The sequence below is a fragment of the Molossus molossus genome, unplaced genomic scaffold (genome assembly GCF_014108415.1).
Source record: "Molossus molossus isolate mMolMol1 unplaced genomic scaffold, mMolMol1.p scaffold_m16_p_22, whole genome shotgun sequence".
Taxonomy (NCBI): domain Eukaryota; kingdom Metazoa; phylum Chordata; class Mammalia; order Chiroptera; family Molossidae; genus Molossus; species Molossus molossus.
Genome location: NW_023425358.1, coordinates 15,250,758 through 15,263,991, shown reverse-complemented (window position 1 = coordinate 15,263,991; position 13,234 = coordinate 15,250,758). Strand labels below are relative to the sequence as shown.

At 58.1% G+C, this 13,234-nt stretch overlaps 1 protein-coding gene across 1 annotated transcript in view; it reads right to left on the bottom strand.

The window, feature by feature from the left end:
- The window catches only part of GNB1L (G protein subunit beta 1 like), a 61,538-nt gene that overhangs the window by 15,643 nt on the left and 32,661 nt on the right, over nucleotides 1-13,234 (bottom strand). Inside the window, exons 4-6 of the mRNA XM_036276929.1 lie at nucleotides 11,852-12,014; nucleotides 7,568-7,666; nucleotides 3,796-4,011 (exon numbers count right to left, since the gene is read on the bottom strand). Coding sequence (XP_036132822.1) covers nucleotides 3,796-4,011; nucleotides 7,568-7,666; nucleotides 11,852-12,014 — 478 coding nt within the window. The remainder of the gene's footprint in view (nucleotides 1-3,795; nucleotides 4,012-7,567; nucleotides 7,667-11,851; nucleotides 12,015-13,234) is intronic.

Sequence of the window (13,234 nt, the reverse complement as noted above, 5' to 3'; positions counted from 1 at the left end):
CCATCACTGTCCCCATCCTTTTCTCTCATGTGAACGTCATCCCTGAGCCAGCTGCATTCTCACACCTCCACGGCAGTGTCACCACTGGGAGTGGCTGAGACACCCAGTGCTGCCCAGGGGTCAGCTATGAGACTCACCCCACCTGCCACCCTCGCAGCTCCTCCTGGGAATGCAGCAGCATCTAGGCAGAGGCCTTCAGCACACGCCCAGGTCGCTGGCAGGCAATGACAAGAGGCAATGGAAGTTTCGTGGGGACCTAAACTGGAACAGCCCGGTCCCTGTGCAGGGGCTGTGTTCCCAAGGAAGAGGAGTCCTGTCAGGGTGTTCACGATGAACGTGGCCAGAGCCCCATTCTACCGTGTTCCCGAGACGAGTACAGCAGGCTGGGTTCTGCCCACAGTTCTCTTTTCTCTAATTATAAAGTTAGGAGGAACATGCTGGGTCAGGGTCCTGTGGGATCCCCCTAACCTGCCCTACCCGTCTTGCTGCCAACACTTTAGAGGGAGGTCCCCGGCAGGGCCGTGGAAAAGGAGGGCAGTGGCCACGCAGCAGGGACACCTGGCCGGCCCCAGGCAAAATGAAGGGGGGAGTGTGGTTAGTCTGCTTCCCAGTCCTGGCTGGCTGGGGTGGGGGGGCCTCATTATTATTTAAAGGCCTAAAAATATTGCTGGCCGTAAATCAGCCCCTGCTTCAAGGCCGTGGGCCCTGCCCCACGTGTGGGAGGAAGGAGCAGGTCTGTGCACCACCTGTGTCTGATGACAGCTGAGGCCCAAGCTCCTGGTGGCTCTCTGGAAGCCACCTCGGGAAGGCAGGTGAGCAGCCCAGCACTGCAGCGTGCCCTCAAGGCTACAGTACCCTGATGCAGGTGACTGCAGGCTCCTGGCCACCACCCCAGCCCTTGGCCAAACCTGTCCTGGAACGGCCCCTCTGGGAAGGATCCCTGGCCACCAGTGGCTCTCACAGCGCATGACCTCAGGTGCCAGGAATGCGCACGCGGCGCGGCAGCCATCTGGTTCCCATTACCCACGCTCTGCTGCGGGAAACTTCATCTGCGTCTCCGCGCCCAGCGCCCGCCTGGGAGAGATTGATTCGGGCTCATTAGAGACTTCAGCAGCAGGCCTAAAGGTGAGGCACATCTGTGCCCACGTGGCTTGGGGGCCAGTGGGCAGCCACATCGCAGTGCTCACTGCAGGGCTAGGCGCAACACACGGAGGGCCCCCATTGGTAAGGACGCCTGTAGATGACCAGGGCCTGGAGGCCCCAGACACGCCCTCCTCAGAGGCCTGCACTGAGCAACCCAAAAGTCTCCAGGGCCTCTGGGCCGATCAGATTTTGAATGTGATGTCCAGTTGTCTTTGGGTGAGGTGGCTGTGCTCGGCGGGAGGAGCACTCACCTGCTTTGACGGGCACTGCTGAGCGAGGGCCTGGCCCAGGCACTGCCATCACACCAACTACGCCCATTCTGCGGTGCCTGCTCCCTTTCTGCTGTAACTTTCCAATTCATTAACAATACCCTCTGCTTTAGCTTTTCAGTTCATCGGTACAGTAAAAGTTCATCTCTGCACTAGAACATGCCCCATAAATTTAAGTCTTAAGTTCCAGCAGCTGTTTCCCGAAGGAGCCAGGAGAGACCCGGCAGAGCTGAGCCAAGACAGCAGGAGGGCCCATCCTGGGGACCTGGGAGCGTGGAGCCTGGGCAGAGGCCTCAGGGAAACTGCCGGAGTCTTCAGCTCTTTGTGGAGTCAGGCTGAGGAAGTTCAAGGTGGGCTGGAGCACTGGACTCCACAGTGAGTGAGGAGCTTGAGGCTTGAGGAACAGGAGGGAAGGGTGTGAGGGAAAACCCTCCTGCCCGTGGAGGTGGGGAGGGCTCCGCAGCCAGCAAGGGTGACTCAACTGCCAACGACCCAGCACACGAAGAAGGAGCACCAGAGTGGCTCCATCCAGCTTCTGAAGATGACTGCTATCATTATGACTTTCACTCCCACCCTCAGCAGGTCCACGAAAGCCCTTCTCAGGGTGAAGGCATGAGATACTCAGCCCCCTGCCTGGCCTGACCCATTAGGAAGCCTGTCTGACCCCCCTTCCTTCAGGACCTTAATGGGCTCCCTGGGATGACAGAAGGATGGAAGGATGATTGCGAGAGGTGAGGCCAAAGAAGTGTGAACTTGTGCCTTGTCCCCAAATACGACATGTGACATGCTCCTTCTGCCTTGCTAGGCTCTGACCTGGTTGCTCCTCGTGACTCACAGGGCTCCGGACAGAGCCTCAGGTCCCACCTGCAGAGTCTCGGGGCAGCCTCGCACGGCCCCACCCCTGCTGCTGCCCACCATGCGCTCTCATTCTAACCTTGGTTCTCCAACAGGACTGCTCTTTTGGGGATGTCAGTGGCCCCTTCAGCAGTAACATGGAAGGCACCTTCCGGTCTCACTCTACCCAACTTCAGTGTCTGTCCTCAGACCTTTACATCACTGCTCTCTCGGGCACACCCTCCTGACCCTGGCTGTCTTTGCGCTGTTCCTCTTGGGATGACCTGGTGACAATGTCACGCTCCCAAGTGGCAGCCAGATTATGGTGGCACCTGCTGGGTGCCGCAGTGTGTCCCTATTTTCAACTGGGGCCCATCCCTTCCCCGCCCCACTCATGTGCCTCAGGGGCCCAGTGATGCCCACCCAGGACCTCTCCCCTGGCTGTGGGAGTCTGTCTGGGCAAGTGTGAGGCAGGCTTGGTAGGCTGCTAGGAAAGGCTTCTCCACCTGGACAGGGGCCCCGAGAGACACCTCTTCTTCAGTCTCCTGTCTATGGTGGGAAGCCTGGACCACACAGTCCTGCAGAGGAGTAGCCCCCAGGACCTGTCCTCCAGCGCGCCAGTGATGAGAGTCTAGGTGAGGTCAGGAGCTGGGCTGCTGCTGCTTCCACTAGACCTGGATTCACAGAGCTGCCTTCCCATCGGGCTTCTACTTGCTGGCTGTGGTCAAGTCTCAGCCATCCAAGGCTCCCTGGCTAATGGGGGCTCCTTTCCCACCCCCAGAAGACAGTGTGCACTAAGGTGACCCTCTGAGGACCAGAAGGTACAGGACATACCTAGCAGCATCTCATCCTCCATGGCCTGCAGCCTCCTGGGACCTGTACCAGAGTGAGACCTGGATAGGAGGCTCCCCACCCCCAAACTCCAACAGAGCTGAGCAAGTAGGACAGGCCAACCCGCGCTGCACACCAGGCACAGGCCTAGATGTGACCCCAGGTGCTCCACAAGGCACGCTAGATGGAAAGTCCACTGGGACGTTATGAGGGTTACTGGGACATCATGGGAAGGTTTTCAGCAATGTCCCACTCCACCCTGAGACCGCACATCCCTTCCCCGCTGCCCGTGAGGAACGGCCTCCCTCGGGCCTACTTGCAGACCGCCACTGGGGCGTGACTCCGTGGATTTCTTCACATTGGGCTATTTTAGTTTTTTGATTAATCAGTTCCTTACTGACCAAATTCCTCTGAGTTTTTGCAAATGGGCTTGCGTACTTACTCCTGGACTCTACATGCCTTTTCTCTAGATGGACAAGACGTGACTGCTATTAACCCAAGGTCTGAGAGAAACCCAAACCATGTGAACGGTTCACAAACGCCCACGCCCCCTTCTTCCTGCGCTGGCCCCACAGACAGGCCTGCCTGCACCCCGCCTCAGAGTGATTAATTAGCCAGCGATCTGCAACAACTCCTCTTCATGCCTAAATATTGTTTCAGCCTATCAGACTGTTAGTGCGGAGCAGGATAAATGACACCTCGGGGCTGGCGCACTGACCTGCAGGGCCTGCTGCTCATCCAGGCTCCAGACAGCCAGCGCCTTCTCTGCGGAGCCTGAGACGCCCCTGGCCTTCTGGGAGTCAAAGTCAAGGCCCATGACGGGCTCTGTGTGGCAGGCGATTCGGCTGCACACCTTCCGCTCGGAGACATCCCACAGGGCCACCGATCCGTCCTCATAGCCGGCCAGGAGGAGCGGGCGGGGGCTGGAGTCGGCCTGCGGAGAACAGCACAGCAGTCAGCTCCTGAAGGGTCCTGGTGCGTTTTTTGGGCACAAGGGACTCTAGAAATGGGCTTTCTCTTCTGCTGGCCCCAGGGGCAACCCAGCCAGGGAGCTGTTCTTTGCTTGGCTCTGCACACCCCCTTGGTGGCTGATACCACTGGTACAGGACCTGCACGGGCTGGTGTTGGGGCATCCCAAGGACTGACTGGAGGGCACAGAGTCCAGGGCGGCTTAGCACGCCACCACCTAACACTGCCACGCTGCTGCTCACCAGGTCCTGCCAGGATCACAGGGTGCTGCTGGGTCCTTTCCACAGGCCCGAGACTCTTGACCACCCCTTGGTGGGGCCAGTCACCTGTCTACAACCACCAACCAAAGAAAATTGTGAACTCTTTGTCAATGAAAAATGAACTCTCTGTGCTTTGTCAACGTCGCTGCGGAAGCCCCCCCAATCCCTGGGCTGGGTGAGCCGCTGCGGCGCTGAGCTATTGTGATAAATGAGGGCACAGGTCAGAGGGCCCGCACCCTGGGCAGACACCTCGTTTATCTAGCCTCTGTATCAACTCCAGAAGAGCACTGCAGGATTCCAAGTCACTCTGGCACCGAGAGTGGCGACACCATGCTTGGTACTCAGTCCCCAGATACTACCAACAGGAAACGCTGTCAGGACAGGTGCCTAGGTTGCTTCCGGGACAAAGAGCACACTTGGCTGATGCTTTTTGTGCTTCACTTGTCTCAGCATCCCCCACTGAGCTGCCTGGGAATGGCCTCACTTGAGTGACAGAATAACTGAGCACATCCCTCCATCTGAGCTCTGACCTGGCCTGGCCTTCAGCCTCTGGATGGTCAACAGTGAGAATGGGAGACTGAGGGGCTGGTCATCAAAACTGCCTGGGTCACCTGCAATTCCAAGGACAGTCCATTGCTGGCAGGCAAGGCTGGCACTGAGCAGAGCGCCTGGGTCTCGCTGGATGTGGGCCAACAGCCTCACAGAGGCCCTCCTCACCCACCTGCTGGAACTCCTGTTAATGTGCTGTGTGGGCGCTTGTGCCACCCGGAGGGGCTCCGGGCCCGGATGCTGCACATGCCGCTCAGAGCACCTCTCCACCATGTTCCCGAGCACCTAAAAAGAACCCCCTTTTGGCCAAGCAGGTGACCTGGTTTAACCAGAGGCATGAGGGTGTATGAGGAACACGAGTGGACACCACATCCTCAACCCAGGAAGCAGAGATCTGTCCGTGGATCAGGGAAACTGAGGCTGTGGGTGTACTGCCCGACACGGGTGTGCAGGCCCTCAGCGCAGGCAGCTGGAAGACAGCTGCGCCTCTCCAGATAGGGCGTCCCCCTGAGCAGCCATATCTGGACCCAAGGCAGGGTGAGGGCCAGGTGAGAACAGCCTGGATGTACTGTGTGAACCCCAGCCGGGAACTAGCACCGACCCTGAGACCACACCAGAGGCTGACTGTGAGGAACCTGTCGGGCCCATTCCAGTCTGTTCCCTTTGGGACAGTGCATGCTGCCTGGGCCCAGCCTGTCCCCCTGGCTCCCTGGGCACATTCTTCCCATGTCCAGTGCTCCTGATATTGCTGACACATTTTTTTCTGGCCAGAGTCTATAGCCCAAGTCCACGTGGTGATGCCGATGGCCTCTGGGTTCTGAGCACCTCAGCTGTTCCGGGGATACACACTACTGACCCAGGGCAGCCAGGGTGGGAACAGGCTGGCGTGCAGGGCTCACCCAGCAGTTGCCAAGGGGGCCCAAAGGCCGAGCTCCGGCCTCTATTCCTACTTGCACTGCAGGCCTCTTCAGCTTCTTTCCTAGCATGCAGGGTCCCTGTGGCACTCCCAGTGACAGAGTGCAGGAAGGACAGTGCTCCTATGACCACAGGCCTTTGGTGGCCACACCCATAGTACCAGGCTGACCTCCATGGGGTGAGGACCTGGCGTTACCATGAGGATTTGCTCTGAGACCCCTCCTGTATGTGGTCATGACGGCCTGGAGGGACCGCAGCAGGCAGGTCCTGTGGGGAGCCCCCAGCTCAAGTGGGGCCCGCAGCTCTGAAGGCTTGATTCTACATGAGGCTTGATCCTGGTCCTGACATTTTATGTGATAATCATAACCACGTGGGTCGGCCTCCCTGAGGAACAAACGAGAATACACCTGAAAGCGTCAGAAAAAAATGCCATTTCAGGCCACTCGGCCACACTCAGGTTAATACACTGTAACCTGGACCTTCAGGTCTGGAGAGAAAAAAGGGACATTTACGACTAACATAGACTCTTCTTTTATGTTGGATCCATATCAACTAACAAAAACGAGATTTGTCCTTCTGTCAACTATATTAATTACCTTAACAAGTTTGTACATCCCATTTCTACACATTTTTCTGCTGGAATTTTTACATGATTACGCAATGACAGCGTTTCCAGGGAGTGGAGTACGAGCGAGCGGATGTAGCCCCTGACATCCTGCCCCGGGACCTGTGAGCACCACACCGAGCCGGAAGCATCATGGCTCCGGGGTATTTCCCACCGAGTGTCTGCCACGAACCTGCTGGCGCCAGGAGCTTCATCATCCAGGTGAGCCTCGGAGCCTCACCTCCCTACCCCCGTGGGCTTCTCCGAGGTGCTGCAGCAGCAGCAACACTGAGACTCCGAATTCCAACGGGGAAGTTATTGGTTAAGAAACTATAGGAGGAAACCAACTGCTAGAAAGGCCAAGGAATCTTTCTGGTCCTTCGAGGGGCAAAAGGCTTGGGGTAGGGTCTCTGGGGAGGCCTGTCCCCAGGAATCCTATTGGTCATACAAACACCTCCAAACTGCCTGAGCCCATCTGTCTAACTCTTAGGAAGAGTTCGAACAAGCACTGAGGCACAAGGCAGGAGTCGCCTGCTCTGATCGCGGACTGGCACAGGGTGGCCCTCAGAAGATGCTGGTAAACTGAACAGAGCTGAGAAAATGGCCTGTGAGCAGCACTCCTGAGATGAACACTGGTCAGTGCCCTGCTTACCAGTTTCTGCAACAGCCAAGACGCTACCCAGGATGCTTTCTAAGTGAACACACCAGACCATTTGCTGTGCTGTCCCAAACACAAGTGACCCAAGGAGTGGGTATGCACACTTTGGGCCAGTATTGGCCTCTGGGGGACTGGGGGCAGGACCTCTGGTGAAGGAGAGGAGGAGAGGAGAAGGAGGGGAGGGGAAGAAAGGAGAGGAGGGGAGAGGAGCCCCTCACTGGGAGGGGCCAGCTCAGCTGACCCAGCTGCCCCCTCGCTGCACTGGCAGGGGTGGTGCCCCTACCCCAGCCCAGCCTGCAGAGGACAGCACAAGCCAGGCTTACCCTGGGGCAGTTTGCAGCAGTATCCCTCGAAGCAGCAGGAGGGTGGCAGGGGCTGCCAGGGACAGAGGCTGCTGTGAAAGCGGCAGGCACATGTTCTCCCAAGGGGGTAATTGCCCTGTTGGTTTGACAAGAAACCAAATCCTGAATGGGGCATGATTCACGGCCCAGCGGGCGTGGCTGACAGGGCGTGGCTGGCGTGCACTGGGCCTTACCTGCCACAGCTCCAGGCACATGGGCATGCCTGGCTTGGCATCTGCCTCTGGCTTCAGGGTGCACACTGACGTCTTGGATGGCATCTCCAGAATCTGAATCTGACAGTAAGAAAACAAGTTGATTTGGGCCGGCGCCAAGTTGAGTCTGTTCTATACAAACAAGAGACTTTTAAGGCGATTAGCTAAGACTGCTGCGAGTTTCTGTCTGCTGCAGTAGGAACCTGGGAGCCCAGGCTCCTAATTAGGCGGCACAGGCTCGTGGGCTCGGGTGCTACGAGCCTCGGGAAACAAGGTGCGCGGTGTCGTTCCTGAGCGACTGCACATCCCTCCAGCAGCATCCCGCCTGGCTGCTGCCTGGGCCTCCCCCACTTTCACCTCCTCGCCCCCTGAGGGCTGCCTCAGCGCGCCCATTCTCCCGACCTCTGACCTTGCCTGTTCCCCTTTCCTGCTAGGGGTTTTACATGTGAACGACTCTGCACTCAGGCATAGCAAATGGCACAAAGACTTGCACAGGGACTATGGGGACCCTCCACACAGCCTAGGAAAGAACCATGACACGCGCCACGGGAGCCCTGTTGAGAGCCTGTTTCCACTGCCCCATGTCTCTGCCCTGGGGGTGTGGCTGTCACCTGAACTGGCCTGTCACTGCCCCGCGGACAGTTCACACTCAGGCCTGTCCACCGAGTTGAGTCAGGCCCCGCATCGTCAACAGGGGACAGCCAAGGCCACAGGAGCTGGCTCAGGAATTGGAGCCCCACAGGCTGAAAGTGGGATCCCAACCGTCTGCACCCCTCATGCCTCAGCTCCCTCATCTGCCAAGCAGGGACAAGGTGCCGCTGCTGCAGGGCTTGGGAGAGGAGAGGGGATCCACTGCCCCGTGGTGGGGTTCAGCGGGCCCCTAGCTCCCCAGGCACTGGTGAGAGCGGCTCCACCAATATCACAGCAGCAAGGTACAGCCACGGTGGAGCCGCGCGTCACCCTCACTGCCACAGAGGCATCCTCTGGTTTGCAGACCAGGAGTCTGAGTTCCAGAGGAGTTGAGGACATTGAAGGGACAGCTGGCCTACTGTCTGATGCCCAAAACACAGAACCCCCAGCGGAGAGAACAGGAGGTGAACTCGAGTTGTGCAAGTGTGGCTGAGCTCTCGCTGACACACAGAAGAATGGGCCCGAGCCCAGCATTAAGCCCCGAGTCTGAGTTCTGCCACATGTGTGCTGGGTGCCATGCCTGAGGGCAGCTGCAGGCAGGGTGGAAAGTGGGTGACGCAGCCTGGTCCTCTCAGCTTTGAGGCCCTGCAACACGCCCCAGGCCTGCCTCTATGCTGGGGCGGCGCATCCGCAAGCTGGGGCTGTGGGTACGCTCGGGGAGGGCTCTCAACAGGAGCCTGCAAAGCATCGTAGCACCAGCACTGCTAGGAAGGGTGAGTCCTGGGGCCCCCGCCGGGTGTGCACATGTGTGCACACACGCACATGCACACAAACGCACATGCACTCACACACGCATCCACACAAGCACACAGGTACCCCATCACCATCTACACCAGGTGGACTGGCCCTCACTGCCCACAATGGGACAGAACAGAAGTGAACTGTGTTACTGTCATGAAATAAAAGGCTGCCAGGAAAAGGACCCTGGAACAGCAAAGATGCTCAAGGAGAAGCTCTAGCAAAATGAAAAGAAACATAAGAAAGACGATGTATGACAAGCAAGACACAGTGGCACAGGTATGACCCAAAAGTAAAAAGAAAACCACAGAGAAAGGAGAGAGGGCGCTTAGATCCCTGCTGTTCTCTGCAGTGAGTGATACCAACTCAGGGACAGACTCATTCCCCGAGAACCGCTGCCAACAACGGAGGCAGGCGAAGTGCCCGGCCAGGATGGCCTACCCAAGGCAGAGAGAGATGCTCTTCTCAGACCCCACGCCTCAGGCACCATAACCCTGTACAGGTGCAAAGCAGCAGGTTCTTGCCAAGTGGCAGGGTCCCCCTCCGCTGTGTCGCAGGGTCCGAGTGAGCCGCCCACCTCTGCCATGGGGGGGTGGTCTGGAAAGACACCGGCCAAACTGCTGGAGGCAGCACACCTGACTCCTGCTCTGTGCACTTTTTATTTCTTGAACTAGTCAGATTTCTTAAAATGAGACTTGTTCCTTTTGTCACCATATCAGGAGGACAGGCTGGTTTCAAGATGCTAAGTGGCTAGAGAGGGAAGGAGAAGCCACAGGGAGAGGGATGTTGCAGGAGGCAGATGTCGCTGGACACAGTCTGCACAGGCCTACATCTTGGATGGCCTGGCACATGGGTCTCCGGGTCAATGAGGGATGGCCATCCTGGTCTTTGAGCTCATGACCAGTGAGGAGGGGCACAGAACAAGGGGGTGAGTCACCCAGCAAGTCTGCTCTGGTCAGGAAGAGGGAGGCTTAGGGGGCAAGGGGGGCAGCCCTGAGGCCTGAGCGAGGTGCCGTGGGAGGGAGCGAGGGAAAGGAGAGCAAGGAGCCGTGGCCCAAGGACCAGGGCAAGCCCAGTGGCCCATGCTCAGAGCCTCCTGTAGGTACTGGAGCACTTTCCATCTGGCACTCAACTGCAACTTTTATTTCCAGAAGGAAAAGGGTTTGGTTTGAGCAAGCATGGCCACCCAGACGGCCAAGCAGGGCAGGAGCAGGTCCTCCCCCGCACTGTCTGGGCACAGGCCAGTGATGCTTTTCCAGGGCCTAGTCCAGGCAGATTCCAGGTGGGAACATGGAAAATAACCATTTTCCCAGGATGTGCGAGGTCCCTGGACTGGCTGCTCCTGAAAAACACAGATGCTGCCAGAGCTGGGAGCCAGGAGGTCGGTTAAAACAGCCTCAAGCAGAAGGCATGAGTGGTCTTGGGGACTGGGCCGGGGGGGGGGGGGGCAGAGGGTAAGGGCAGGAGGAGGAAGGCCAGCCAGAGGTCCTGGGGGGGCTGAGGTGGAAGACAACACACAGCCCCCTGGCCTCGATGGGTGAGCTGGCTTGGCCCCCAGGCCAGTCTCTGCGTGCGGGGCACAGGAGGAAGGCTGGGCTGCCCGGCTTCTGCCCTCCCGGAGGGAGCACACCTCTCTCTAGTCACATTAATAAAACTTTTAACAGGTTTTTGGCAAATTGGCAAGAAAAGTGTATGTAGCTCCTAATTGGTGATTTAAATGCAATCATGAACAAATAAATGCCTGTTCCTATCTCATTATTTATGAACTGAACCTGCTTTAAGACAGACGGCTCTTCTTGGGCAGGGGGCCAAACCTCCCCATGTGCACAGGCCTCAGGTCCCTGCCCTGCGCCGCCTGTCATGCAGACTGTCTGGGAGAACACTGGAGTGGGCGGAAGAAAGAGGCTCCCACCCCTGCCCATCACCGCACCCCCGCCCGCAGCGGGCCCCACACTCTCCAGCCTATCCAATCACTGCTCATGGGTTTCTTCTCCCATTTCCCTTCCGCTCCCCCAAGAGCTGGCACCTCCAGCCACACCCCCTCCTCTGCCAGGCTTCCTGGTATCTGCCCCACGTGCTGGGCACTGCTTCCCTTGAGGATTCTGCCTCTTCTGTCCCCGGGCTGTGGACACCACTGTGCAGCCTGACCAGTCCTTGCCACCACCAACCACTGCTGGCCACTCTGGCATGAGCACCATCCGACAGTGACCTCTGAGGCTCTGTCACACCCACCCCACCCTCCAGCTCCATCCTCTAATGCACCCCTGCTCACTTGTGTCCCTCTATACTTCAATCACCACCCGAGACCCTAGCCCTGGCTGTGGCCTCCCACCCCAGGGCCCAGTTCTGCTCCCCAGAAGGCTGCCCCTCCCCTGCTGCCCTGGCTCCCTGGCCCACCTCATTTCACCAGAGCCTTGGTGTATCCTCCACCACCTCCTGCTGGTCTGCTGGGGACTTCCCTGTGCACGTGCCTGCTCCTAAGTCCTCTGAGGATCTGTCTGGGCCATCTCTCCCAGTACTCCTGATGGCCTCAGGCCTCAACACTTACCCATCTGCACCGTGCTGGGTGCCTGATCCTCCCAGAGATACAAGTCACCCCTCTGGGCCTCCTTCCTGACTTTCACCACCAGGGCCATCTCACAGGTGACCAGGTGAAGGCCCATCCCAAAGCCCCGGAGCTGTGATCTAGGAGACAGATGCAGGCCTGCCCCACAGCTCCAAGGGGTTCCGTGGAGAACAGTGTTCCTATAACCAGGTGCTAAGAGTGAGTGTGCCCATGTAGGGGAAACTGAGCCTCCAGGGACTCGTGAACACAGGGCTGTGCAGGCTGGTGCTCACCTCGTCAGTGCCTTTCCCGGGCACAGCCAGTGTCCAGGGCTGCTCACCCCTGGCCAGGATGGAGCCCCTGCAGAAGCCCACACTCTCCAGACACACACGGTCCACAACGGCATTTCTGCCCTCCGCCAGGTCCCACAGGCACAGCTTCAGGTCTCGTCCCTGACTGCCAAAAAAGAGAGAGGCCATGAGCCTCCAGGTGAGCGGTCTACACATCCCACCTGGACAAATGTTGGCATGCTGTGGCCAACCCGAGGCCAGAGGAAGGCAGGGGCCACTTTCCAGAGAGGGGCCGCAGCTGGCGCCAGATCATCGGGCTGGGGCCCCTCAGCCGAGGGAGGGCCCCTCAGCCCTGGCGCTCGCCTGAGAATCTGGGTCCATGACGCCCAATCCCTAACACACTCCCCGGCATCCCAGAGACCACTGAGGATGGAGGCCGCCTGTGGTTTTCCTGCCACACCCCACGCGGCCAAAGCCAGTGGTCTCCCTGCTTCCCTCCCTTTGTGAATGAACTTTGACCACCTGGCAATCCCACCCTCAGGTATTTTCCCAAGTGAATTTAAAACCTACATTCACACAGAAACCTGTACAGAAGATGTTTCCAGCAATTCTGTTCCTAATCACCCAGACCGGAAACCACTCTTCCACAGGAGGCTGGAGAGTAACTGTGGTGAGTCCACAGCAGCGAGTCCACTCAGCAACAGAGGAACGCCTGGGACACACGCAACCACCTGCGTGAACCTCGGGTGCATTTGCCAAGTGAAGGAAGCCAGATTCGAAAGGCCACACACTGCATGACTCCATTGCTGTGACCTTCCAGCAGAGGTCAGGATGGAGGACTACAGGGCCCTGCCCACAGACATGTGGCACGAGGTCTCTGCAGGGTATGGCCTGCTCTGTGTGGCCCTGGGGTGGCCCAAACACGACTGTGAGCATCATCAAGCCCACAGATCTATGCCACAAAGAGCGAACTTTACTGTGTATACGTATAAAAACAATAACAATGAGGATGTTGGGACACCAGGATGAACTGCAGACTGTGACAAAGGCAGGGCACATTGCGTCCAGCATGCGGGCAGACAGAATCTGACCCAAGGGATTGTGGGAAAGCATGTCAACTTGATGTTTCAAGGTTAAAGACCAAATAACTGTACAGAAACATAGGACTCCAGCTGATCCACCTGTTTCTCACTGGGGTGTGGGTGAGCAATTCCGAAACCTTTCTACATATATAGCAGGCTGAACAGAGGAGGACAGGAGTGGACAGGGGGAGCCAGCTTCCTCTCGTAGTGCAAAGCGGTCATGAAGAAGCCCAAGGCAGCCTGGCCAGTGTGGCTCAGTTGGTTGGCCATCGTCCCAGGCACCGAAAGGTTGCCAATATGATTC